General features: G+C 60.7%; 2 protein-coding genes and 1 long non-coding RNA gene across 4 annotated transcripts in view; 2 read left to right on the forward strand and 1 right to left on the reverse strand.

Moving 5' to 3' along the window:
* The window catches only part of CHMP6 (charged multivesicular body protein 6), a 7339-nt gene extending 2510 nt beyond the window's left edge, over positions 1-4829 (forward strand). The window contains exons 2-8 of the mRNA XM_032429603.1: positions 497-606; positions 761-848; positions 929-1015; positions 1859-1924; positions 2121-2201; positions 3342-3396; positions 3868-4829. Of these exons, the coding sequence (XP_032285494.1) occupies positions 497-606; positions 761-848; positions 929-1015; positions 1859-1924; positions 2121-2201; positions 3342-3396; positions 3868-3923 (543 nt within the window). The 3' untranslated portion in view covers positions 3924-4829. The remainder of the gene's footprint in view (positions 1-496; positions 607-760; positions 849-928; positions 1016-1858; positions 1925-2120; positions 2202-3341; positions 3397-3867) is intronic.
* Positions 4830-4912: 83 nt separating this feature from the next.
* Positions 4913-20243, reverse strand: LOC116647939. Of its 2 annotated transcripts, none has more exons than XR_004302423.1 (4): positions 20049-20243; positions 14146-14351; positions 13049-13186; positions 4913-8766 (listed from the first exon to the last, which is right to left on the reverse strand). It is a non-coding gene; the product is annotated as an uncharacterized LOC116647939 (long non-coding RNA). The 2 variants fall into 2 exon arrangements; XR_004302424.1 differs by having other exon boundaries at positions 10976-13186.
* Positions 20244-20729: 486 nt separating this feature from the next.
* The window catches only part of BAIAP2 (BAR/IMD domain containing adaptor protein 2), a 61034-nt gene continuing 55178 nt past the window's right edge, over positions 20730-26585 (forward strand). The window contains exon 1 of the mRNA XM_032429381.1: positions 20730-20838. Within this exon, the coding sequence (XP_032285272.1) occupies positions 20785-20838 (54 nt within the window). The 5' untranslated portion in view covers positions 20730-20784. The remainder of the gene's footprint in view (positions 20839-26585) is intronic.

Raw genomic sequence — 26585 nt, forward strand, 5'->3', positions numbered from 1 at the left:
GCTGTGCACTCTGACCTGCCGCTCTCCGCCCCCCGAGCACCCCCAGCCGTGCTGTGCACTCTGACCTGCCGCTCTCCGCCCCCCGAGCATCCCCAGCCATGCTGTGCACTCTGACCTACCGCTCTCCGCCCCCCCGAGCATCCCCAGCCATGCTGTGCACTCTGACCTGCCGCTCTCTGCCCGAGCATCCCCAGCCGTGCTGTGCAGCGATGCATCTGAGAACAGGCTCTCCGCCTCAGGGCTGTGGACCCTGGGGCTGCCTCCCCCCTGTGCGGGGCGTCCCAGGCATTGCAGGATGCTGAGCAGCACCCCTGGCCTCCACCCACTGGTGCCAGGAGCAGGCCCCCCCCAGTGGTGACAGCCCCAGATGTCTCCAGACGTTGGCCCATGTGCCCTTTGTCCCCACGGAGAACTCTGTGTTAGAGGGTGCTGGGTGGCCTGCGCGGGGCCCGGGACAACGAGGGCATGGTGTTGACCCAGGCCTGCGCTCTCGCAGCAACTGAAGCAGCAGCGGGACAAGCTGAAGCAGTACCAGAAGAGGGTCACCCAGCAGCTGGAGCGGGAGCGCGAGATCGCCAGGCAGCTCCTGCGGGACGGGAAGAAGGAGTGAGTGGGGCCCAGGGCAGGCTGTGCAAAGGGGCTCCAGTCCCCTGTTGGCCTAGAGCAGGGGGTGGGGTAGGCCCAGGAGAGGCCGGTGCGTGCCGGGTAAGGCCAGCCAACGGGCACGGCTGGCGGGTCACCGTGCGGGTTCCCTCTGCAGACGGGCCAAGCTGCTGCTCAAGAAGAAGCGGTACCGGGAGCAGCTTCTGGACAAGACAGAAAACCAAATCACCAGCCTGGAAACGATGGTAGGCGGAGCAGGCAGTGGGGGGAGAAGGAGGTGGGGGAGGCAGGCCCCTGACCACCTGGTCTGCTTTGGCATCCTCAGGTCCAGAGTATAGAGTTCACCCAGATTGAAATGAAGGTGGTCGAAGGGCTGCAGATTGGAAATGAGTGTCTGAAAAAGATGCATCAGGTGGGTCCTTGCAGGGCTGGGGGCAGAGAGGAAGGGGAGCTGGGTGAATAAGGGGGCGGGGCTTGTGCCCGAGGCCACACCTGTGCCCAGGCCATTGGCCAGGAGCTGTTGGTGCCAGCTGGGAACGTGGGAAAGCCAGTTGCTACCGAGAGAAGGTGATGCTGTTGGTGGTGGACAAACCCAGGGTATTGACCTGAGAGTGGGGTGATGGGCACAGATGTTCAAGTTACTGGAAGAAAAGTCCAGTGAGGGTGCAGGAAGGGTGTGGTGAACTAACTGGGAGGGCTTCCTGGAGGAGGTGAACACAGCCTTGTCATAGGATGAGGCATAGAGGTGGGTAGCAAAAGGGGGGGGTGAGGCCCAGAGAGGCCGTGCCCAGCCCACCCCATCTCCTGATGAGTGGACAGCAGGGGCTACACAGAGCGCCACAGCCACCCAGCTTCTCTGACCTCCGTCCGTCTCTGACCACCTCTGACCAGGTGCTGGACCTGCCAGGCAAGCCAAGGCACTTCTTTGAACCCAAACGAAATCAAGTCAGCTGCCCAGAGAGAGTTTTTGACACCTTCTTACTTATTTCTACCTGGACCTTCTAGGGCTGGTTGGGGTGCCCGGAGCTCTGGGGCGAAGGGCCAGCAGGAGTCTGAGCAGTGCAGTCGAGGCTTCTGAAAAGACGGGTCTTTTCGGAGCCCTGGAGCCTCTGTGCATGGGCCCAGCCTGTGGCAGAAACGACCAGAACTGTGTCGTGGCCCGCGTGGCCTGGCTTGTGCCCTGCCGGCCCAGGTGGCCTTACTGCAAGGGCTTCTGTTGGTGCCTCACTGACGAGACTCCCTCTGCCCTGATTAGGTGATGTCCATAGAAGAAGTGGAGCGGATACTGGAGGAGACCCAGGAGGCCGTGGAGTACCAGCGGGTAGGTGTTGCTGGGTTCCAGGGCCCCCACCTTCCACCAGCCTGCAAGCGCACCTACCACCTGCGTGAGTGCCCAGTGGCCGCCCTCGAGTGAGGGGGGGGCCTTGAGCCCCGGGTTGTCTCCTTCCTCCACAAGAGGCCACTTACCCCCTGCCCCAGCCTGGCCATGGTCCTCACCTCTGCTCTTCTGTTTGCAGCAAATAGATGAGCTATTGGCAGGAAGCTTCACTCAGGAAGATGAAGATGCCATCCTGGAGGAGCTGAATGCAATCACTCAGGTAATAGGACCTCTCAAACTGAGCACACTCAGGTGATAGGACCTCCCAGGACTGAGCACCGTCACTCGGGTGATAGGACCCCCAGGACTGAGCACCGTCACTCGGGTGATAGGACCCCCAGGACTGAGCACCGTCACTCGGGTGATCGGACCTCCCAGGACTGAGCACCGTCACTCGGGTGATCGGACCTCCCAGGACTGAGCACCGTCATTCGGGTGATCGGACCTCCCAGGACTGAGCACCGTCACTCGGGTGATCGGACCCCCAGGAGGCTTCTGCCCGTCATGGCCCTTGGCCTTGGGTGAACACCTGCATCGGGTGTCACATGAGCACACAATCCTGGTTTTGCAGCTGGTGTTCCTAAAGCGACTAGAATTTGTCCTGCACTGAGGCCCCGTCTCCTTGTGTCCCTGGCTGACAGCAGGGGAGACTGGCCTGGAGAGAACGGTGTCCTGGGTTGTCCACCCGAGAACGTTGCAGGCGCCTGGGGCAGCGTGTAGCCAGGCGTGCCTGGACGGCGCAGAAATGCTCTGACTCCTCGCTCAGACCCTTCAGGGGGACAGAGTGTGGTTTCGTGATCACACGAGTGGTCTTTCCCGTTGTGGCCAGGTCACTCACTGTCGCACGCAGGCCCCGAGGCCTGTGTCCGCTCCCTGACAGCGATCCCTATCTCTGGGCCACTGCCTCAGGGCTCCACGGGCTCACTGTGGCCCCCACCCGCCGCCCCCCGTACCCGCAGGAGCAGTAGCTAGTTAGGGTTGCTGCTCTCTGCCCTTCAGTGTCCCGTGGGCACCTGCCTCCTGATGTCCTTCCTCCCGAGGACCCAAGTGCCCCCTGAGCTGCCAGGGGAGCCGGCTGGGAGGTAAACTGCCATGCATTGCCCCCAAGGCAGCCCAGTGCCCCCTCGGGACCGGCAGCTCCTGCCCCAGAGTGAGCACAGCCGGGGCGCCTCTGCAGCTCCGGGACCCGTGTGCGTGCGTGTTCACACGGCCAGGGTGTGAACCGGGGTCTCCAGGGAAGCCCCCTGGGGTGATGCAAGTCTCGGCGGTGCCGGACACCGCGGATGTGGCGCTCTGGAGCTTTGGCGGGGAGGCTTCTCATTCACATGGCGTCCTACAGCCTCCGCCCTGTTTCTTGTAGGAGCAGATAGAGCTCCCAGAGGTCCCTTCAGAGCCGCTTCCCGAAAGGAAACCAGGTATGCCTTTGGAGAACAGTGGGTTCTAGAACAAAGCGCAATGCCCGGGCCGCGAGGTCCTTCGCTTCCTGCTTGGTGGAGGTTGGTTCGCACCTCCCCAGCTGGGTAGGCGGCCTGCTGGAGCCAGCTCAGGAGCACGGGCCTCACTCTGGGGTCGGGCCTGGGTCTCTGGGGTGGGGGTGACCTGGTGGAGCCTGACCCCCTTCAGAGAGGCAGAGCTGGGGAAAGGCCGCGTCCGGCCAGGACGAGCTGTCCTCTGAATAGTAGGGCCCTGTGGTGTCACTCGCCGCTGGGGCCCCATGTGGCTGGTGGTCTCTCTGTGTTTCTTTCTGCCCCTTTCCCCGTTCCTCCTTCACGCCAGGCCCCGCCCGGAGCGCGCCGCGTGGGACCAGGCTCCTCGCCACCTCCCCTCCTTCCTTCTGCCTTTGGGGTCTTCTCTACTCGACAGACACCTCTTTCTTTCCTCCACAGAGCAAGTCCCCCGCGAGGCCAGGCCCAAGCAGGTGGAACTGGTGGCAGCCTCGTAACTTGGCCTCCTCTTCCAGGACTGGCGGGGACTCCCCAGAGACTGGGGCCCACACAGTTTGGGTGCGTGGCCAGCCCTGGCCTGGCTCCCAGGAGGCCGGCGCCAGGCCAGGCCGGTCAGGTGCTGACGGAGCAGCGTGGCGCACACAGGCCTCCATCCCAGGGTGACTGCAGAGGGGCGCTTCCCTGGCGCTGCTGTCTTGCTCTCATTTCTGGATTAAATGGCAACATTCAGACCCTCCGGCCACACACGGCCTCTGACGCTGTGGCTCCCACGCGGCCACAGGCAGGCCCATGCTCCTGGTGCTGGCCACACTCCTGTCCCCGGCCCCGCGAGCCTCCACGGCCGCCTTCTCCGCAGCTTGCTCTCTTCTTTGGAGGGCGTGTCGAACCCACTTCCTTGCCCGCCCTTCGCTCACTTCTTGCTGCCGTCGGCTGGCGGCTTCCGTGAGGGAGTCCCTGCCGTGGCCTGGCTTCCTGACCTGCCCAGTCTCCGTGTCGCTTCAGGGCTGGAAACCAGTCCTCTGTGTCGGTGTTTGGGGGCGTCGGGCCGGCGAGGAGGGGCACCACCCCTGCTGGCTTGGGGGCTGCGGAGCCCCGACCAGCCCTCGTCACCAGCGGGAGCTCGGCCCCGCTGCAAAGGGACGTTCCTGGAGAGCCGGTGGTCTCCCAGGGCTTCCCGGAGGTGCTGACGGGCCCGCTCGGGTGGGTGCGGCCCCCGTTGCCTGGGAAGCTGCTGGGCACCGGGGCTCTCCGACCGGCGGATGCTGTGGGGGGTGGTCGCGGCTCTAGCTGACGGCTCATCTTGGTATTAGACAATCCCGATGACATCTCCCTCCCAACAAGAACAGAAGGGGGATCCTCCCAGCCCCCCACAGGTCAGCCCCGTATTAAAGCTGATGCCTGCATGGTCCGCCGCCTCATGGAGTGGGGTCCACGGGAGCACCTGGGTGGGTTAAAGTGTGGCTCCGCGCCTCTCGGGTCCCTGAAATACGGCCCCTTGACCCTCACAGGGCATTCACTCGAGGGCGCCTGCCTCGGCAGCACCACGTGGGGGCTGGGGACGCGGGGGCAGGTGAAGGTCCTCAGTGCGCCAGGCGGGGCTCCAGCCCTGACCGCACCCTGGGCTCTGGCCGTCCCCTCAGGGCAGCTTCGTGTGGCAAGGTGCAGGGTAGGGTCCTGGTCCCCCTCCCGTGGAACAGACACTGGCGGTCCCCTCATTCACTGAGGCCGGCCTCAGGCCCCTCGGGGTGAGGGAGGCTGGTCAGTTGGGTACCTCCTCCAGGAGGGGGGCTCGTTTGGAGTCCCAGTACCCAGATGGGAAGCCAGATGCCCCAGGGAGTGAGCAGGCGACAGCAAGGAGAAGGATGGGGGGTGTCCCCCCTATGGGGGCTTCCGTGCCCTTCAGTCGGAGGGCATGATGGGATGCAGCCGAGTTGCCCCGGGGGGTGGGGGTGAGACCCGAGCTGAAAACCTGGATTTGGAGGTGTAATGCCGGCCTCAGCCAGGAGAGGGCTCTCTGCCAGGTAATTTGGGGAAATTTGCAGGAAACTGGCATTGCCGGTGCCAGGCTGGCTGCTGGGCCCCACCCATGTTTCTGGTAACACAGCCAGCCACCCCCAAGACTGCACAATGGCCCTGAGGGCAGTTCTGAGAGACAAGGAGGAGCAGGCAGCCTTTCCATCCAGCGACCCTGTCCCACTCTGCAGCTGCCGGTCCAAGAGCGTGGAGGGAATGGACGGCCTGGTTGGGGGAGGTGCAGACCCCACTGGCAGGGTGGACCCCTCTCCTTTCTGTCTGCTCCCCAGGACCCCAGAGCTCGGGGTTGTCTGCAAGCCTGCCCTTTGCAGTCACAGGCTGGCCTCCCTGAGGGCTTCGTTACGGGAGCTGCATGGTGGGATGTCAGGGCTCCAACTGCCCCCCTGGTGAGCGCCTGGAGAACCCGCCTGGGTCTGCATGGCCCGCTCCCTGGCATGGGGAACACAGCAAGCAGCCTGGGCGTCCTGACCTGGGCGAGGGGCACCCCCATCTCCTGAAACAGCCCAAAAGTTGGGGAGGGAATCTTGTCCTCTCGCACTGTCCAAGAAGTTAGATCTTACGTACCAATTAATCACCTTTTCTCTGTTTACACATTTATTCTGTTCACCTAGGGAGGTTTTGCCCTGAAACCCAGCATGACCTTGAGCTGACTCCTAGGCTCTGGCCCTAGAGGTTGCCTGGCTTGCCAGCCCGTGTGTGTGTGTGTGTGTGTGTGTGTGTGTGTGTGTGTAGGGGGGCCGGGATGACCCCTCCTGCTAGGATGAGCCTCACATTGATCCTGCCCAGCACTGAACCCTGGTCTTAAAATACCAGTTACGTGACCCTGACGCAACTTTGTTTTAATCTACAGGGCATAGCCCTCAGGAACACTATAGACAAGTGAGAACTGAGTTCAAGCCCCTGGTGGCAGAGCTGGTATCCTGCCCAAGATCAGTGGGGGCTAGGGAAACAGGTGGGAGAGGCCTACAGGGGGGCCATGGGGCCATCAGACTAGAGAGGACTACTTGGGGAGCTGGGACAAGCCTGGGACAGGGAGGAGGGGTGAGGACCGGGCTCGGGGACCATTTTGGTGGGATGCACATTTGTCCCCAGTACAGGCAGCATGAAAGTTTAAAAGCAGGGGATGGGGAGGCGGGGGCACCCAGGATGAGATGGGGGCACCACCCAGGATGAGGTTGGGCACCCAGTTACGGAATGGGGTCTCCCTGGCCCACCTGTGTGCCCTGCCCTAGGGAGGCCCCCTCCCCACCTACATCCACCCCATAGGGTCTCCCTGAAACCCTGCCCTACCCAGGGAGAGAATTGGGGGACATCAGGCAGAGTGTGGGGCATTGTCCTGACAACACGGGCTTCTGGAGGTGCCAGCTCCTCTCTGTGGTCACTCACTGGCCACAAACTCAGGAGGGGGTCCCTGCTGCCCTGTCCACGTCCACGTGCACAAGAACAGTCGAAGCTCAGAGTGGCCACTGGAGGCCGGAAGAAGCTGTGGTCTGAAGCAGCCAGGCTGACAGGCTGCTGGGACAAAAATCCTTGTTCTCCAGAGGATCATGACAGACCCGGAGTCGACACAACACAGCAGCCAAGATGCCGGATTAGAACAAAGAATCACGAAAACGTGACCAGCTTCCAAGGGAAAAGACAATCAGCAGATGCCAACGCAGATCCAGGTGGCGGGATTATCAGAACTATGTCACAGAAGGTAAAGTTAAACACACTGGAAACAGATGGAAAGATCTCAGCTGCGGAGTAGAGAGGATACAAAAGAACAAGATGTAAATTTCAGAACTGAAAAATATACCAAAAATACAAAAAATTAACAAGCTCAACTGCAGAAAGGTGTCCAAGGAAAGACTCTATGAGCTGGACGATCAGCCAACAGAAATCATCTGGTCTGGAGAAGAGACGGAAGTGTGGGGCAAGTCCATGCCTCGGGGCAAGTCCATGCCTCAGGACCAGTGAGACAGGATGAGAAGGTCCAACGCTGTGTTACTAAAATCCCAAGAGAGGAGAACATGATAGCAGGAAAAAAATTTTTTTGGAGAAAGACTGGCCGAAAAGTTCTCACATTTGAGGAAAGACTTCAACTTACAGACAAGAATTGCAGTGACCCCCCAACAGGGCCAATCCAAAGTAAGCCGTGCCTAGACATATCATAATTAAACTGCTAAAAATTGAAGGCAAAGAAAAAAAATCTGGAAGGCTCCAGGTGGAAATGAAAGCTGTAGAGAGGAACAATGATCCGAACAAGCACTGGGATCAGAAACCACAGGGGCCAGAAGATGGGGAAGCAGGTCTTGAAAGTCTCTGAAGACAACCGTCAGCCCAGAGCTTTGGGGAGGAAGGAAAAGCGAGGACACTCTTCAGCAAAGGGAAAGAGCTGGTTGTGCAGACCTGCTCGAAAGGAGCTACTGAGGACACTTTTCAGGCCGCCAGAAAATAATGCCACATGGACATGTGTGTCTTCAGGAATGGGGGGAAAACAACAGAAATGGTCAATATCTGAGTAAATAGAAAAGATAATTTTCCCTCTCAGGTTTTTAAAAATGTATGTGACTGCTGAAAGCAAAAATTCAAACACTGGTGGGGTTTTCAACACCTGTGAATGCCCACAGCTGTGACGTGAAGGGAGGGGGTAAGGCGTCTGCAGTTAACTCCAAATCCCCTGCGGAAGGGTGGGCGTGTAGCGGAAACCCCTAGTGTGACCACACGTACACACAGATGCAGCCAAAAATCCGAAGGTTTTCAAACAATCCGAAAGAAGGCAGGAAAGGGGTAACAGAGGGACAGACAGAACAATAAAGTGGTGGATCTAAAATCAGTTCTTAATAACCACATTAAATATAAACAGTCCAAACACACCAATTAAAGACAGATTGTGAATAAAAAACAAAAAGCCTGACTGTGCCATGTCTAAGAAGCCCACTTTTATATAAAGACAGGAAAAAAATAAAAAGATGGGGAAAATGTATCTTGGGAGACGCAAATCTGGGGAAAGCTGCAATGGTCACATCAGCATCAGACGGCGTGGATTTCAAGACGAATATCACCGAGACGGGGGGGGGGGGACGTCACGTGACAAAGGCAGGCATCGCAGTCCGAGTACCCACAGGACCACAGCACTTCCAACGCACAAGCAGCAGAACCGAAGGACGGACCATCTCTTGGAGGCTGGACACCAGGCAGCCAGCCTTCCAGGATGAGGATGGAGACCAGCCGGACCGACTCGCCCACGGCAGAGCGCACGTTCTGTTCACGCGACACGGAACGCTCGCCAACACGCACCGTGTTCTGGGCCATCCCGTAAACCTGAACAAAATAAAAAAAAAAAAAAAAAACTGAAATCCTACAAAGTATGTTCTCAGACCATAAGGTAATGACTGGAAATCAATGACAGGTCTCTGAAAGATCCACAGATATTAAACAATGGGGTAAAGAGGAATTCAAAAGAGAAGTTAGAAAATATTTTTTAAGTGAATGAAAATTAAAACATTAACATTTGTGGACTATAGCTAAAGTAGCACTTTTCCTCTGAGGGAAATTCATAATACTAAATGCATATTTTTTTAAAAGGAAAGTTTCTAATCAATGAGCTAAACTTTCACCTTAATTAATTAGAAAAGGGGCAAATTAAATCCAAGGTAATCAGAACAAAGGAAATAACAGCAGAAATCAATGAAGACAAAAACATGAAAGAAAAATCAGTGACAGCAAAACGCAGTTATTTGGCAAGCTCAGTCAATTTGATGAGCCTGAGCCAGACTGACCGGGACAAAGGAGGCACAAATTACAACATTGGGAATGAAAGGCAACCATCACTAGAGACCCTGTAAACATTAAAAGAACATTAAGAAAATATTAGTTTTATGCCTGTGAATTCATCAATCTAGAAGAAAGGGACCAATTCCTTGAAAACCACACACCAGACAGCTCGTCGAGGCTGCCCGGATGGGGCGCGCACTCATGTCTGCTAAAGAAATGCAGTCCCGCTAGACACCAAGGGGAGACATCATAGCAATTCTGCACGAACTCAGGGAAAGCCGATGAGGGAGTGCTTCTCAACATACTCTACCAGCATCCGGCATGAACACAGACACAAGATCCTCAGCAAAACAGGAGCAAACCGAATCCAGCAATATGTAAGAAGGGCTCTTCATCCTGGAATAACTTGATTCTGGGATCAATCAAATGGGGTTTATCCTGGAAATGTAGGGGTTTATCCTGGAAATGTAAGGTTCATTCAGCATACAGATATCAATCAATGTAATTCACAATATCAACAGACTAAAGAAGAAAGTCTGATGACATCTCAGTAGATGCAAGAAAAGCATGTGACAAAATTCAACATCTAGCATTAAAAAAAACTTTGCAAACTAGGAAAAGAGGGAACTTCTTTATAAAAGGCATCTGCAAAACCCTACAGCTAACAGCATGCTTGATGGCAAAGGGCTGAATGCTCTTCCCCCATAGGACGGGGAACCAGGCAAGGGGACTCCTCTGGTCACTTCTATTCAACATCACATTGGGGGTCCTAGTCAGCAGCATCAGGAGAGAAATCAAATGCACACACGTTGGGAAGGAAGAAAGATAAGTTTCTAGTTGTGGCAACATGACTATGTATGTAGAAAACCCCGAAGGATGGGGCGCCTGGGTGGCTCAGTCGTTGGGCGTCTGCCTTCGGCTCAGGTCATGATCCCAGAGTCCTGGGATCGAGCCCCCATCGGGCTCCCTGCTCAGCGGGAAGCCTGCTTCTCCCTCTCCCTCTCCCACTCCCCCTGCTTGTGTTCCTGCTCTCGCTGTCAAATAAATGGATAAAATCTTAAAAAAAAAAAAACAAAAAAAACCCCGAAGGAATCTACAGGAAATCTGTGAGAACTAACCAGCAGGTTAGTGAGCTTATGGACTACCAGGTCACTGTATAAAATTCCATACGTATTTCTATTTACTAGCAATGAACTACTGGAAGCAAATTAGAATTTTAGACTCGGGAAACAGACTTCCACTGCCTAGGATGGAGTAGCAGGCGCCAGGCCAGGGTGCCCACTACAAACTAGGAAAAGGACAAAATACAGAGCTCGCCCTGTTGGAGCATCTGAGAGCCGTCGGGAGCGTTGCTTGCGCCTGCTTTGAGAAAATCTGAATCATGGGCCTTCGATATTGGCAGCTCTTTGCCGGGGGGAGGGGGGGGGGCCGCGGTGAGGAAGCTTCCAGCAGGCCCCCTTCGATACACAGCCTTCGAAGGGCCTGGGCATACGGCAAGGAGAAAGAGGCCTCCAGTGGCTCCCACGGCTTAAACCCTCTGCCGAAGACCATGTGTGTGCACCATCAGACCCCCCTTCCTGGCTCCGGGTTCCTCACCACGGTTGGGCAAGATGGCCCGCCAGAGGACAGGGAGGGCCGGGCCCGGGGTGGGAGGCATCTGGGCAGGCCGGGAGGGCCGTGGTGCAGTGGCAGCATGACCCCAGGGTCGGGGGCCGCTAGATGGACCAGGTAGCTCTCCACGTCCCCAGTCACCTACCCGATCTCCTGACAAAGCCCGATGCTGCTCAAGCCTGAGGCTCTTGACCACCAGGATGCAGGTGCAGCGGCCCAGGGCCCTGGGTGGGGAGAGGGAGGCCTCGTGGCCCAGGGAAAGCCCCTCCCAGGTCCTGGCCTCTGTGTGACAAGGCTGAAGCCTGGTCCCACCCCACCTGTCCTGGGGGCTGGTGGTCAGAGGCCTTGGGCAGGTTGCTGGAGCCTGGCTCCCTGGCTCCCAGACACCACCTGGCAGCCCGGTCCTGCCAGGGCCACAGACGGTCTGGGCTCCCACCCAAAGCATCCGCGGGCAACAGGTCAGCACTTCCATTTACTCTGCGTGTCTGAGGGCAACTGCCCTGTTTCTTCCCTGAGAGCACCGGGCAGGGGAGGGGCTGCAGGTCCTCGAAGACATCTCAGATGCCGGACAGCCCGGGACCGTCTTCAGGCCAGGGGGCTCCATCTGGAATGCACCCAGGAATTGCTCAGCTCACAGAGTGGCCCGTGGTCCTTGCTGCTTCTGGGGCTCTGCCTGGGCTGCAGGACGCAGCTGAACCGGGTCCAGGGAGTCCCTTCGGTAGCTGGGGGGACGGGGGCCGAGTTTTGGTCAGAAGCCTCTGAGAGCGGCTGTCTGGCCTCCAGGGCTCACTTCCCTGATGGAGTTCTGAAATAACGAAATTCTAGAGAAGTCTGGCTCCTCCAAGGAAAGCGCCACACACGTGCCAAGGTGCCCACTGTCACGAGGCTTCAGGGAAATGCAAATCAAAACCACACTGGGACACCACCTCCCATCCACCAGGATGGCCAGAACCAAAAAACAAATCACAAAGCCGGTGAGGAAGCGGAGAAATCCGAGCCCTTGCGCCGTGCTGGTGGGGATGTGCGATCGTGAGTCACCAGGAGGAACAGCTGGGTGGTTCCTCAAAAAGCTAAACATAGAGTCACCACGTGACCCAGCAGGCCCACCCCTGGAGACACACGCCACGGACCTGAAAACAGCGTTCCAACAGAAACGTGCGCGTGCGGGTTGGCGGCAGCATCGCCCACGGTCCCCCGAAGGCGCAGACCTTCCCGCGGCCCCACCGTGGACGGACAGCACGCGGCGCATAGTACTCAGCCGTGAAGAGGACCAGGGAGCTGCCACACGGTGGACCCCCAAGAAATGCGCCAAACGCAAAAGGTCACACGGGGTAGGATCGCACTGACGAGAAGCCCACGGATGCACAGAGCAGGCGCCAGCCGTGGGCGGGACGGGGCTCCCTTCGAGCGGATGACAGTGCTCCGGAACCAGATGGGGGAGGTGGGCGCAGGGCGCGGTGAACGCACTCGACGCCTGTGATGGGGACGGAGCTGCACACTTCGAAAACGCTTCCTCTGTTATGTGATCTTCACCTCAGTCTTCAAACACGAGGTCACAGGGGCTTCTGAAGATACGGGTCACAGCCAGGGCTGTCAGGGGAGGGGACCCCATCCTCTCTCACACGTATGACCTTTCCTTCCTCGCTGGGCCCCAGGAGGACAGGCTCCCGGAGGTCTATGGCTTCGCGGGGCCTCGAACATCATCAGAGAATTTCCCGTCCCTCAGACCCGGAGCCCTGCAGCCACCGGCCGACTGCCCAGATTCAGGGGCAAGCACGACGACTGACACGACCGGAGTCCATGGCTGCCCTGTCCCTGTCACCATCCCACCCATTCCTGCAGCCTGTCCACCCGGCTGTCCTCGAAGATGCTCTGCACATCCCTGCCTTGCCTGGGCCACGTCTCTCTGCACCGGGCACCAGTCCCCATCACCTTTCTGGGCCGTCCACCAGGTGGCAGTGAAGGCTCCCCGATGCCCAGTCCCTGCCCACTGGCCCAGGCCAGCGCCCCGCCTCCTCTCCGCAGACCAGGGGGCCCAGCTGTCAGGCCCCCTGCTCCTGCAGGCGGAGCTCGGCATAAACTCAAATGCACCTGCACCCTCGGCCTCTATACCTCCCTCAGACGACAGGGGGGTGCCCGTCCAGCAAAGCCACGCAGGGCTGTCCTAGGACTGACACTCCCAGTCAGACCAGACCTGTCCCAACCGCCTGCAAATTACCAGCTCAACTTCCCAGCCACGCTGCACTGAAATCCCACGTCGGCTCTCCAACAAGGAGCCTGTGTCCCCGCAGGAAGAGTGTCGGCTTTTACTCTCCTGATGCAGAATCAAGGTCACTGACGTTTCCCAGCAGGAACTCTGCAGGCCAAAGAATGAAGGAAAATTACAACTGAACCCAACACACCAGGCCCTGAGGCCGCACAAAGGACTGTTGGCACCTGCGGTGCAGAGAAAGTCTCGGAATCTGGGTGTGAATTAACAGCAGAGCTGCCCGAGCTCCCCTGAGGCCTCGCTTCTGTCCCCACAGAGTGGCACTCTGTAAAGGCCACATGGTCGGCGTGGAGGTTAAATGTCACCCCAAGCTGTTTAAGTTGTTTTTCCCCACGGGTGGAATGTTCTTTTCATAGGGACATCCAGGCAACAGCCAAAGTTTCCAGGAGCCTCTGCAAAAATGTCTGTTTCTTCCAACTCTTGAGAGAGAGAAAGAGAAAAGCCTGATGGCGTAAATCATATTCTCAAGCTGGAAAACTAAAATGATTTTTCTCAAAGTGATGTCACCTTCCGACCAGACCTGCCGGGGAAGCAGTTCTGAGACTCCACACTTCTTTGGGATCTGAAAGCGTGGTGGTGGCCTGGCTCCTCGAGATGTGGAGCCCCAGCTGCAGCCTGTGTCCCGGAGGGACCGCAGAAGGGACTGGCCCAGCGTCCCCAGCCCGCTGCGTCCCCAGCCCGCTGCCCACCCAGCCCTTGCCAGAGGCCAGGTGCTTCTGTGGCTTCTCGGTCTGGCTGCCCTGTGGACCTGGACTATGGGCATCGCTCTCCCCAAGACCCCAGACTCCTCTTCCCAGAATTCCCTACCATTTGCTCCAGGAGCTCGTAGCCAAATATCCTCTGTCCCCCACGGGTGTCCACCTGCACACGCCCCGGGCACCGGAGCCAGCCTGGCCCCTTGGCCCGCTCTGCTCTCTACCTGGCCGCTTATATCACAGTTATTCTAGCACATTCTAGGGTGAGCCGCAGCAGAGGATAACTATACTCATGTGCTACCCAAGGGGACGGGACCTCACATGTCCCTGTGCCACGTCCAGGGGACACACCTGGCCCAGGAGAGCCCCCTGCATAAGGAGTCACCCTAGACAGGGAGACGACAGGGCGGCCGCAGTCGGGAACCAGGGACACACCGCTGGACCAGTTTTGGCAGATGTCCATGTGCACGCCGGACAGCAGGGCAGCTTTGACCCCCGGCGGGCCACCCACAGGCCGAGCCCGAGTGGGCCTCAACGCCGCCCGGGGGTTTCAGGATCTGCAGCGAGAAGAAAAAGTCAGATTTCAGGGCTGAAGACAACATTTTAAAATCCGGCTTTAAATAAACATGGAATAAAAAAAGAGCGAGCGGAGCCTCCGGCAGCTGAAATTAGAAGCAGCAACCCTGGGCAGGGGGGCCATCTGTGTGCGCCAGGCAGCGCCCGGGGGCGGGGGCTGCCTCGACGGGGAGGGCCGCCGGGACAGGCCAGACCCCGTTTCCCAGGGCAGCCCCGAGCCCCGACTCCAGAGAACAAGTCCCCTCCTCTCTGCTCCAAACCACCTTTCCCATCACTGTCGGGGCCGCTCGAGTCTGATGAGAGGCAGAGAGAAGGGCACGAAGACTGCGGCTCGGGGCGGAGGGGGAGCGAGCCCAGGGCAGCCTGCGTCTGTGTCTGGGGCCTCGTTGTCTCAGTGGCTCCCCGAGGGTCCTCCCCACCCGACCCCGCCAGGGAGGCCCAGGGACGGGACTATTTAAATCTGCACTGTCAGCTACCCGGGAACGATCAGCAGGTGGGTGCGGGAGCTGGCGGACGCGGGATGACGCTGACATGCAGAGGGGGGAGGAGCCCCGAGAAAGTCGGAGCCTCTTCGCGCCCTGGCGCTCACCCCCGCGCCGCCTCCCACGGCCCCTGGAGTCATGCCGAGGCGCGCGGATTATGTAAGGGGGCCGGTTGCTGGGGAACCTCTCCCACCCAGCCCTGCCACGCGGCCCCCAGCCCTGCCACGCGGCCAGCACCTCCGTCTCCTCCACCCGCGAGGAACCCCTTCAGGCCTTCCCGCCGGCCTGGCCCCCAGGGAAGCTGGGGAGACGTTCTAGGTGACGCTGAGCCCCGGCAACCATGGGCCAGGAGGCCACACCTGAGCCTGTCCTGCACTTCTCCATCTTCCTGTGTGTGTGTCCGCCAAGCAAGCTCCGGGCCTTAGAGACCTTAGAGATCTTGGGGACAGAGTCCCTTCCCGGGCACGCCCTGTGCCCCCACGTCTGTGCTCCCTCGGGGACAGACAAGGTAGAGCACAGATCCCTCCAGGCCCAGGCTGAATCTGTCCCGTGTAGGGCCAACGTTTTGACCACAGTGGAGAAAGTCTTTAAACTGCGTTTAGGTCAAGGATGAGCAGGTTTTGGGGAAAGTGCAAATGTGAGTAAACTGCGGGGGAGGGGGGAGGGAGACAGCCCCCATCCGGGGTGGCAGGAGAGCGGCCGCCCTAACTTGGCCTCCACTCCTGTCCTGCTGTCCACAGACCTGGCCCAGGGCACCCTCTGTGGGGACAGGGTCACTGCTCCACCTGCTGGCCCCGCAGAGGCGGGGTTCTGGGGGGGGGGGGCTGCAGGCTGCACGGAAGCTGGTGCCCCTCTCCCTTTAATAAACTTTTAATTTCAGGGCAGTTTTCAATTTACACCATTATTGCAAAGATACACCACCCCACGTTTCCTGCCGTCAACCCCTCCCGCCGGTGCACGGCCCGCGTCACAAATCAGGAACCAGTCTGGCTCGCTGTTGTTAACACAAGTCCACACTCTGTTCAGGTTTCCTTGGTTTTCCTGTCACACCCTCTCTCTCCCCTGGTCGTCACGTCTCCCCAGGCGCCTCTGGGCTGAGCCGTCTCTCCCGTCCCTGGTTTCGGGGGGCCCGGCAGTTCTGGGGGGTGTTGGACGAGGTGCTGGGCGGGCCCTCCATGGGGACGTGTGTGATGTTCCTATGGAGCTTACACTGAGGTGATGGGTTCCTGGAGGAAGACCACAGAGCTGAAGGGCCTTCTCATCACATCAGGGCCACATGGGGTCACAGGGACGCGAGCTGGCTCCCCAGCTGAGGAGCGCTCGTCAGCGTCTCCCGCGCTCTCGGGAAGGCGGTGGCCACGCACAGCCCACACGTAAGGGCTGGGGAGTCTCCTGGAGGAATCCCCACTTTTTAAAGAGCAGCTTTTCATGTGCCTTTCTACGGGGCATCTGGGTGTTTTCCAGAAATGTCCGTCTAAGGGCTATTGACAATAATCTCTAAAACATCTGCGGGCTCGTTAGGTGCCAGGCACAGCTCTCGGTGCTTTTCCTGCCGTTTGCACTGCGAGTCTCCCGAGGCTCTGCCCGCCTCCCCCCGCCGGGGGCTCACAGAGGCCGGGGGAGCGCCCAAGCCCCGCTGGGCTGTGCCGCTGACTGGCTCCTGGTAACCGGCTCTGCCTCCAGTCTGCGTCCACTCCCTCACCGGCACACCCAGCCGGTAGACACCAGGCCTAACGCAGGGGCAGGAAACGCGGCTGTCCTTTTGTGCTGGACAAAGCCGTGGTGTGCCGGAGGCCGCTGAGGTGACCCTCCTGCTGGCAGGAGGCAGGACTCCCCCAGGCCTGCGAGCTTCCAGCTCAAGGCGGCTCCAAGCTTTCTTGCTGATACTGCGGACAGTCACGGAGAACGTGGGCCTGGCCAGGACCCAGAAAACAGTCCTCTGGACACAATCGGACGGTTGTGCCATAACCCTGGCCCAGGCCAGTCACCCGGGGCACCTGGTGTGGACGGGGTCAGCAGTGCAGGCGGGGCAGATGGGAAAGGTGAGGTCCTGCTAGGTAGGCCCGTCCCTCCGGCCCTGGAACTTTCTGGTTACCGATTACAAGTGCTTTAATCCAGGAAGGAGAAAAGGAGGAGGAGTCTGGATTGGCTGGCTCCTTCTCTGAGAGCCAGGAGGAAGGAGGAAGGCGGAGGAAGAGAGAAATGGCCCCCTTGCCAAGCAAGCACACATGTCCCTGTGATCTGAGCCGAATGGCCACCCCTTAGGCCAAGCTCGGCAGAAACCAGGTTAGGCAGAAAGAGACACGGAGGTGAAAGCCCTTCAAAGTTCTGCTGGGTGGCCACCTCAGAAAGGACTCCTTCTGTTTAGCAAAAATTCACAAACCCTTGTGCCTGCCTGCCAGGAGAACAGCTTGCTTGAAAAGCAAGGCTGTCATCCTGTAATTAAATCTGAGACCCCCCTCCCTACGTGGCGCTGAGATGAAGCCACTTACATAACACGCCTAAAAATAAGCTGATGAACAGACGCACTTTTATTCTCCCTGCTTCCAGCCCTTTACTCCTGGGCCACCCAGGCTGGGGTCTGCTGAGCTGGGGGTCGGCGTCAGCCGCCCCACATGGTCATGTTCTCACCTCCGACCGTGGCCCAGCAGCCCACACGCATCAGGGCCCGGGGCTGGTGCCCGGGCCGGAGGCCCCTCTGGTTCAGAGCTGGGTGCTGAAGATCCACACGGCTACCCATCTCCCCGGTCACGCAGACCACAGAGGTGAGGACCGACAATCAGGCGTGACAGGGAGGCCGGTGGCTACAGAGTGCCAGAGCACCTGCCTTCTCAGGGACCCCTGAGCTGCCCCCCAGCTCTGCCCCGAGGGCCGGAAGAACACCACCCCGGTCTGCGGCGTGCTGGGAGCTGCCCATCTTGGCTGGCGCTGGCCCTCTGGCTAATCCTCTCCGACTCCTCCATCGTGACAGCGCCTTCCTCTTGCCGGGCTTGGAGGGGGCGGGCCAGACCCCAAGTCTAGGCAATGATTTCCCAGCTGCACTGACTGCCAACCTCCAGGCAAGGCACTCGATCCCACAGCCCCCCACACACTCCGAGTTAAGGGGAGAAAGAACAAGTGGGTTTTATAAAGAGCTCAGAACACTCCAAAATAAAAAGGTGCCAAGACAAAGGTGCCCCCTTAACTCTGGGAGCTGGCACAGGGACTGACCTCTCAGCACCCAGCCCACCATCTAGCCCTGCCCACTGCTCGGGCCCTAGGCCCTTACCCTTGGCCCTAGCCCCGCCCCAGACACCATCACCACTGGAAGGCGCTTCCACACAAGGAGGAAAACCCTCAGAGAACACTGGTGTCTCCCAGGCGGGGGCTCAGACCCCCGCTGAAGACTCCTTCACAGCTGAAGGAGTGGGCGCGCCCGTGCTGAAGACCTTTCTGGAGTCTGGTGGTGCAGAGAGGCCACCAGGCAGGGTACAGGTCTCCAGGCCTCTCTAGGACGGCCTCGCCCACGTCTCACTCTGCGCCTGCCATGGGTCCTGCCGGGTTCTCGGTGATGCTCGGTGCAATGCTCTTTCACTTTCACCTGTGGCAGGTGCTGACTGATGGCTTCCCTCCCCAGGACGGGCTGCAGGGCCATCAGCACGCCGGGAGGCAGGCCAGGCTCCAAGTGGGTCCCCTACCTCAGCCACTACCAAAAGTGAGCATGCCCTTGGGCAGGACAGTCAACAGCAGGAGCTTCTAGAGGGTGGGGTGGTGCTTAGGACTACGGAGGCTTCTCTGGAGAGGACCCTCTCCTCCCTCTACTGTCTTGAGACTGATAGGAGCAGACAGCTCAGAACTCTCCAGGCTGATTCCCCTCCCACAGTGATGAGACCCCCCCCCCCCGTTTTCCTGGCGGCCTCCACCTGTCATTCTTCTGGTCCCAACCACGTCACTTCCCTTCGGGCAGGCAGCAGCTCTACCCTCCACCCACCCAGCTCCACTCCACCTCCGCCCTTGACCCAGGTCAGGTCAACGGATGGTAGTCCTGGAGCTGGCTGGACGGAAGCGTGCACAGCATCCAGCTGGCCTGGAGAAAAGGGAAAGAAGGGAAGGAAGACAGTCCCAACTTCAGCTGCACAAGCACATAAACATCCCAGTGGTTAAAGCTAATCTGAACCGGCTTTCTGTCACTTGCAACCAAAAGAATCCCGGAATCCACATACACAGGAATCCACTTGAAAACACTGCAAGCAATAAAGAAAAAAGAGGAAACCAGAGCTGGGATCAGGAGGAATATTCAACCAAAAAGGATCTGCCTGTGATCGAAGGCTGGCAGATAGAGTAGGCAGGCTCTTCCTGAATGTCGCTTCCCTTTCTCGGAGGCGCTCCTACAAAGTGGAGCACACTCCATTTGGGTCCCGGGCGCTGTGACTTCAGGACTTGCCCGAGTCCCGTTCTGTCCACAGCCGTCTTGCGGGTCTGTGTCCCCTGGGCACCTGCACTTGAGGAGACCTGTGAGCGACGGTCCTGGATGGGATACTAGTGGGGAGTGTCAGGCTCCATTAGAGGGAAACACTCAGATCTGCTGTTTTACAACCTGAAGCAAATAATTCCTCTACGTAACTCTAATTTATGTAAATATTTTCGCAAAGCAATGACAAGGGGAGCCGTGTGTGTCAGCTTGGTCAGCTTCCCCAGCAGAACCTCCCAGGAAAGGCCTCCAAAACCAGCAGCTCTGTCTGACCCCTTGATCGCTCAAGGGAAGTTCTCCCTCCACAAAGAAACTGCACCCAACAAGGGTCTTCTGCCATCGCAGGGTCCTCTCCTCCCCTGGGGGGCCCCAAAGGCCCCCCCATAGTGTTCTCTCCCCACCCCCCATCGGCCCCCTCTACGATCTTCCTGGCAAATTCTCTCCGTCCCAGCCGACGCTCCCCTCTCCAGGATTTTCCTCAGGGCCCACCCCACCCCCGTGGTCACCCCTCCCAGGGTCCTCCCCTCCCAGGGTCCTCCCCTCCCAGGGTCCTCCCCTCCCAGGGTCTTCCCCCAGGACGCAACCCCACCCCGGGTCCATCCCTCCCACAGCCCACCCTTCCAAGGTCCTCCCCAGGGTCCACCCCTCTTAGGATCCACCCCCAGGATCCTCCCCAGGGTCCACCCCCTAAGAGCCTCCCGCCCATCCTCCTCCCCGTCGGAGACTCCGCCAGCCCGCACACTCACCTCCCGAAACTCCGGGTCCACACCGGACCCTGAGGCAGCATGCCGGCCTCTCTCCATCCGTTCTTGCGCCCGCACGGCCGGCCTCGGGCCGCCCAGGGACCTTCCCCCGCCCGGCGCGAGCCCGCGACCCCCGCCGCCTGCAGGGAGCTGCGCCCAAGAGCCGCCGCGACTCGCGACTCTGCGAAGAGCCGCCCCCATGCGCGCCCGCCGCAGCGCCCCCGCTCCCCCACCTTCCGCTCCCCTCCTCCAGCGCCTCCGGCCCACGCCGCCCCGCCCCCAGCCCGGCTGTCGCCCGGCCCCCAGGCTGTTCCCAGGGCTGCGGCCCGCGCCGCGCCTCCGCCTCCTCCCCTGCGATCGACAGCGCTGCCCACCAATCGCTGTCTGCAATCGGCCCGTGGGCCCCGCCCCCTCCCCCGTCTCCGGAACCCACCAATGGGAAGTGCGGTGCGGGGGCGGGGCCTGCCGGTTGCCTGGCAGCGGCGCGGCCGGGCGGAGGCGGCCGGGCGGCCGGGGGCGGTGATCCGCGCGCAGGGGGCGGGGCCTGCGGGGGGCGGGGCCTGAGCGGTTATAAAGGCGGTCGCCGACGCCGTGCCGCGTTTTTGGTCCGGCTCCGCGCGCTGCCCGCCCGTTCCTGCCGCGCCCGCCGCGCCGCCGCGCCGTCCGCCGCCCGCCGCCAGCCGCCGCCCGCCGCTGCCCGCGCCCCCGCTCCGCTCCGCGGTGCCGCCGGACCAGGACCATGTCGCTGTCGCGCACGGAGGAGATGCATCGGCTCACGGAAAATGTCTACAAGGTGAGCCCCGCGCCACCCGCGCTCGGGCCCGACCCGGGCGGCCCCGGGGCCCTCGGGGGTCTTCTCGGAGCGGCCGCGGGGACCCGGCGCAGCCAGTCGGTCACAGGTGGTCGCGGGCGCCCACGCTCCGATAGCCTCGCGCTGCCCCCTCGCGTCCGCCCCGGCGTCCGGGGGACGGGGCCCTCGGACCGGAGTGGAGCGGGGCGGGGGTCGCCGGGGGTCCAGGGGGTCCGGGGGCCGCGCCGCCCGTCCTCCCGCGCCCCGGGTGGCGTGGGGGCCCCGTCGTGGCCCCTCCAGCCGCGGTTACGCAAGCCCTTGGGCACTTTCTTGTCAACAGGCTTTCCCTTTGCTCAACTCCTTCCCGGGCAGTCGTGGACGGGGCCCCAGGTGGGAGGTCGCGCGCGGGCAGGTTGGATGGGTGGACAGATAATCCATCATCTTACGTAACCGCGGAGGAGAAGACTAATTGTGTAGGAGGCTGGCGCGCCTGCCTCTGCCTCTGATGTGTGTGAAGAGTGTGGTTCGCGTCCTCCTCTGCACACTGTCACTGTCACATCTGAGGGCCGCAGAGCCCCGCCGGGAGACCCCTCCGAGGCCCCCTCCCTGGTCATTGTGTGCCTTGTGCACATGAACAGGCCTCTGGGTTTCTCTCCAGCGTCCATTGTGTCAGTTTACACCCTCACCCCCGGGACAACAGACCCAGGCTCCCGGGGACTCAAGGCCCTCTGCAGCCCCACGCGGGCATGTTCTCAAGAGAGAGACTCATGCCCTGGGCGTCCACAGCAGGCTTCTTACAAAGCTGTGCTTGATTTCAAAACCCCGTGTGAAGGTTAACTGGTGGGCTGGGAGGTTGAGGTGCTGGGTGTTTCCGTGGTAGGTGCTGGTTCTCGGGGCTAAATGGGATTGTGCGGCGCTGGCGGAGCAAGTTTCTAATTGTACTGAACAGTTATGGCCGTGCTTTCTTAGCCGGGAGCCTGCAAAGCCCTCCCCGTAAGCTCGCCCAGGCTCTGGACAGCCCCCGGGACACTTGCCCCGTGGCCCCTTTTGCTCTCAGCTGGATTTCAGGTGGCAGACTGTGCTCCAATACGGCTTCTAATAGAGGTTTTAAAGTTCCAGCTCCATCACGGGAAGAATTCTGAAGCCGGTCAGGATTGACTAAGTCAGTTCTGGAGCCATGTTAGAGCTGCTGGTAAACACGAGTCAGAGGCTGATGAGGAATCGGCACGTAAAAGGAACAGCCTCTGGGGTTTTTGTGTTTGGTATCACAGAGAATCTGTGGCATACGTTTCTGTTGGTGTTGGTCTGCAAACGCTATCAGGGAAAGGAGGTTTATTAAATTATTAGTCATTAGTTCCATAACTGTTTGCTCATTATTGCAGGGGGTGGAAGGGAAGTGCTGGCTAGAGGATCTCTTTCCTATTTTCCCTGCTTCTGCCATGAAACCATGAAACGGGAACTTTCATGGTGAGAATCGCGAGGGGTGCGTGGTGTGGCTACACTCTGGGGAACCCCGTGATTGTCCTTACTAAAACTCATAAGCTGGGCAGTGAGGCATGCAGTTAGGGCTCAGCGGCTTCGAGATGGAGCTGTGATTTCTCTGGAGACCCGAAGGGAGATCTGCCAGCTGGATGGGGGCAGGAAGCTAGTAGGGTCTGAGTGTGAGGACCGTGCACCCCTCTGGAAGCCAGCTGGAGGGTGTCGGGTGCACATTCAACAGGCGAGCCCGTGCCGTGTGCCGGTGGGGCAGGTGGTTCATGAGCTCGCGTGGGGGGAGCGTGGCGAAGAGCCCTGAGCTCTGCGAGGCTGGACGCGGCAGGCCTTGGTGTCCGCAGGGCCGTGCCCCTCCAGCCGTCCTGGTCACAGCACGCCTGCACTGCAACGCCACCAGGTTGGCTTTGTAGGTGACACTCTTCCTAACGCTCCGTGGCTTGACTGCCAAGTCTTGGAGTGCCGGCGCTCTTTTACTCTTTTGTGTTATGTCCCCGGGGAGCTCAGTGTTCCGAGGCCTAGCCGGCGCTGGGGGGCAGCACGGGCACCCTGGCCAGGCGGAAACCGGCCCACACCGAGGCACAGTCAGGGTGCAGCTGGAGCCGCCCCTGTGGACCTGGCTGGTCCGCCGTCCTGTCGGGGGGGGGGGGGCGTGCTGCCTTTGCGCCTGGGTCGGGGGCTTGCGGAAGCGTGGCCGGGCTGTGGCCCTGCTCAGTGTCCCCCGTGCTGCAGCCCAGCTGTTTGCTTTGGCCCTGCACCGTTCCAGCTGCAGTTCTGAGTGCTGTTTGCCTTGGCAAGAAAGGGAGCAGCAGGGACGCTCGTCCTTGGCCTTGCTGATTAAAAATGTGAGAGTAGAATGTACTCCTGCCTGGAAGAATCAGCCACATGGACTTTTACTTCTTTCCTTGTGGCCCGGTCCCTGTGGGAGCCACGTCCTGGAGGAACTTCACGGGAGGTGCAGGGAGAGAAGTGGAATGGCTTCCAGGAGGCCGCTGAGAGCTCACCTTCTGACCTGGGGCAGGGGGACACGCACTGAAGCCTTTTGGGGGGAGGCATGAGCCTGGGCCCTTCGGGGGCTGGAGGTGCAGGGAGCAGAGCCTGGCGTCCAAGACTAGTCTGGGGGGCAGCCCTGGGTGGTTGCCTGGAGTGAGGGACAGAGGGGGGCAGGCATCTACTGCTCAGAATTGAGCCCAAACCACAGCTCTCCCGGGAGAGACCTCTGAGTGACCCTACATGCTGGAAAGAGGCTTCTGCAGTAGCTGACCTCACTTCCCCCGGGGGGTTTGGGGAACAACGGTCAGGTTGGTGTTTCTCATGGTCGTAAATGCCAGGAGAAGCCGTGGCTCTCGGCCGACCTTACGAGCCTGGAGGGTGGCAGCTGCGGCAGCTTCCCAGGGACAGTCGCGTTGCTTGTCCTGAGGATGTGGGCAGGTGGGAGCCAGCCTGAGGAGGAGGACTCCCTAGGAGGGCCTCGGGCCGGGGGTTTACGGGGTGTGGCTCCGGGGCCTGGTCAACAGGGCCAGGCTGGTTGCTAGAGGCTGTCTGCTCGTCCTCACCCCGTAACTGTTGTGGGGAAGCTGGCCCCGCCATGCCATAGCTGCCCTGTGGGTGGTGGGTGACGTGGGGTTCCTGGAGCCGGGAGTCGCTCAGGCTTGACACCTCTGGTGCCGTTGGTAAGGGCTGGTGCCGGGGGGGGGCACTGGCGCTGCGGGGGGGAGCCGACTCGCTGGCTTTTCCCGTGTGGCCTGGCCGCCGGGGCCCTGCCCACCACCCTCCGCCGCGTCCCACCCATGCCTCCGGGTGGGTGTTTGGGGGAGCTCTGGGCAGCCCTGTGCGGCCGGCCTCAGGCCTGCTTTCCCCTCCCTCGCGCTGGGCAGTCCCGCCGGAGCGTTTGCTGCCCTCAGGAGCCTGGCGTCTGCCGTGGACGGAGCTCGGGGCCCCGGTTGGAGAAAACGCAGTGGGCCCGGAGGCACCTCGTCGGCAACGGAAGTGCCTGCTGGGAGGAGCGGGCCGGTGCCTGCTTGGGGGGCAGGCGGGAGCCACGGCGCCATGCGCGCCTCTGTGCGTGCGTGTGCGCGGGTGAACACGTGTGCACGCGACTGTGCGTGCCTGTGCGTGAGTGTGAACGTGAGTGCGCGTGCGTGCGTGCGGGCGGTGCTTGTTGGCTTTGCTTTGAAGGTACTTTCAGGGGTGCCCATTGGGGTCCTGTCTTCTGATGAGGGGGCAGGGCCTGCTGTCACCGACTGGACTGTCTGAGCTTCGCCTCTCCTGGGTGTGCTACGTGGCGTCTGTCCGTCCCCGCCACCAGCATCTGAGGGGTGCACCTTTTCTGGAGTAGCTAGGGCGGCAAAGGGCAGTTTCTGTGGTGCACTGACCTCGAGCTGACTGGCTGTGGCAGCTCCTTGTGCCCAAGTCGTCGCGGAGATTGTCGGCTCCGTGGCACAGGACCCTTGCCGGCTCATGGGGCTCCTGGTGTACGGCCGATGAATATAACAGGGCAGCCTGGGGACGCCGGGCTCAGGCCTGTGGTTCTGCGGAGTTCTGAGCAAGTGTCTTGCCTGCACTGTCCCTATGGGTCCTGCCCTGAACACATGTCCTGCGTTTGGGAGGTTGGTTTGGCTCATGGGACTAACCCGTGGGCACCCGAGGCTCTAGGTCACAGCGGTGACTGGTGCTGGCCCTGGGCTTTTGGGGTGCTGTCAGCAGGGAGAGGCATTGGCGGTGCCGCAGTCTTGTGGCTGCCTGGTTTGCGGTGACATCCCCCCATTGGCAGTGACGCCCCCCGGTTGGCGGTGACCCCCCCTGGTTTGTGGTGACATCCCCCAGTTGGCGGTGACGCCCCCCGGTTGACGGTGACGCCCCCTGGTTTGTGGTGACATCCCCCCGTTGGCGGTGACGCCCCCCGGCTGACGGTGACGCCCCCTGGTTTGTGGTGACATCCCCCCGTTGGCGGTGACGCCCCCCCGTTGGCGGTGATGCCCCCTGGTTTGCGGTGACATCCCCCCATTGGCGGTGACATCCCCCCGTCGGCGGTGATGCCCCCCGGTTGGCGGTGACATCCCCCTGTTGGTGGTGAAGCCCCCTGGTTGGCAGAGAAGCTCCCTTAGGACAGGCCAGCCCTGTTCCCACCTCCCCCGGCATGGATGTGCGGGCTGGCAGGACTCCCTAGGACAGGCAGCCTTTTGTGGGAGGACTAGCTGCTGAGTGAGAGGGCCTCGTCCCCTCCTCCTCGCTCCGAGAGGCTGGCTGGCACTCCTGTGTGCAGGTCTGGGTCCTGCTCCGGAGAGCCCTGCAGTGTCACCACAGGACTGGGTGGGCCACTGGCAGGGCTGGCCTTGCTTCTCACTTGTCCCCACTCAGCTTGGCCTGGCACCCTGGACGTTGCCTGTGCTGTCATCCTCCAGTGGGGACACCTGAGCCATCAGTCCAGCGTGGGGGTGCCCTGAGCTGCTGGCCAGGTTGGCTCCTGTCCTCTTCTCTCGCCCCCAGGCGCACTGAGCCAGGGCCTGCCCTATGTCGCCTTCATGGCCACTCGGGATGGGGAGGCTGTCCTCATTATGGCGCAGACCTGTGTCCCCTGGGTACGCAGCACTGGGCACTGTCTGGGGGCCTGTCAGCACTGGCTACCACCCACCGACAGCAGCCGTAGGGTCACGGACGGCACAGACCGAGCCAGGCCCCGCCTCCCCAGCGCTGATCACTGCTGGCCCTGAGTGGGCTGCATGACCGGGAGGTGGCTCGAAAGGCCCCAGCCCAGTGGGCACAGGGGGCTCCAGCCAGTGGCCTGAGGGGAGGTGGGTACCTGGGCTTCTCTTAAAGGGCAAAATGTTTTGTCTTCACGTGACATGCTGCCAAGTACACCCAGTCTTCCCCTGAGACCCTGCTTAGGATGAAACAGCCAGGTTTTGGGGTGCTTGCATTTGCATTACCATCAGCACCTCTGCCGGGGTCTGCCCTCCTAGCTGTTTGCTCCAGGAGCAGCGGCTCAGTCCCCCTCGGGTTCTGGAGGCCATGGCAGGTCTGTGTCCCTCTTTCTCGGGGCCCATGGGCAGGCTGGGTGTTGGCTGGGAAGTGGTTGGTCCTGCAGCATCCTGGGGCCTTGGTGTTGGTCCCCACAGTGGGGGGACACTTGGGCCTGTGAAGAGAGGGGCTGGGGTGGGAAGGCGGGACCTGGAGCCAGACCAAGCCCGTCTCTAAGAGGTGACCTTGGGGACAGGGGCCAGGGGATCTGTGCCCACACTGTCTGCGGGATCCCTCCT

Source organism: Phoca vitulina, unplaced genomic scaffold (assembly GCF_004348235.1).
Source record: "Phoca vitulina isolate PV1807 unplaced genomic scaffold, GSC_HSeal_1.0 scaffold41, whole genome shotgun sequence".
Lineage (NCBI taxonomy): Eukaryota > Metazoa > Chordata > Mammalia > Carnivora > Phocidae > Phoca > Phoca vitulina.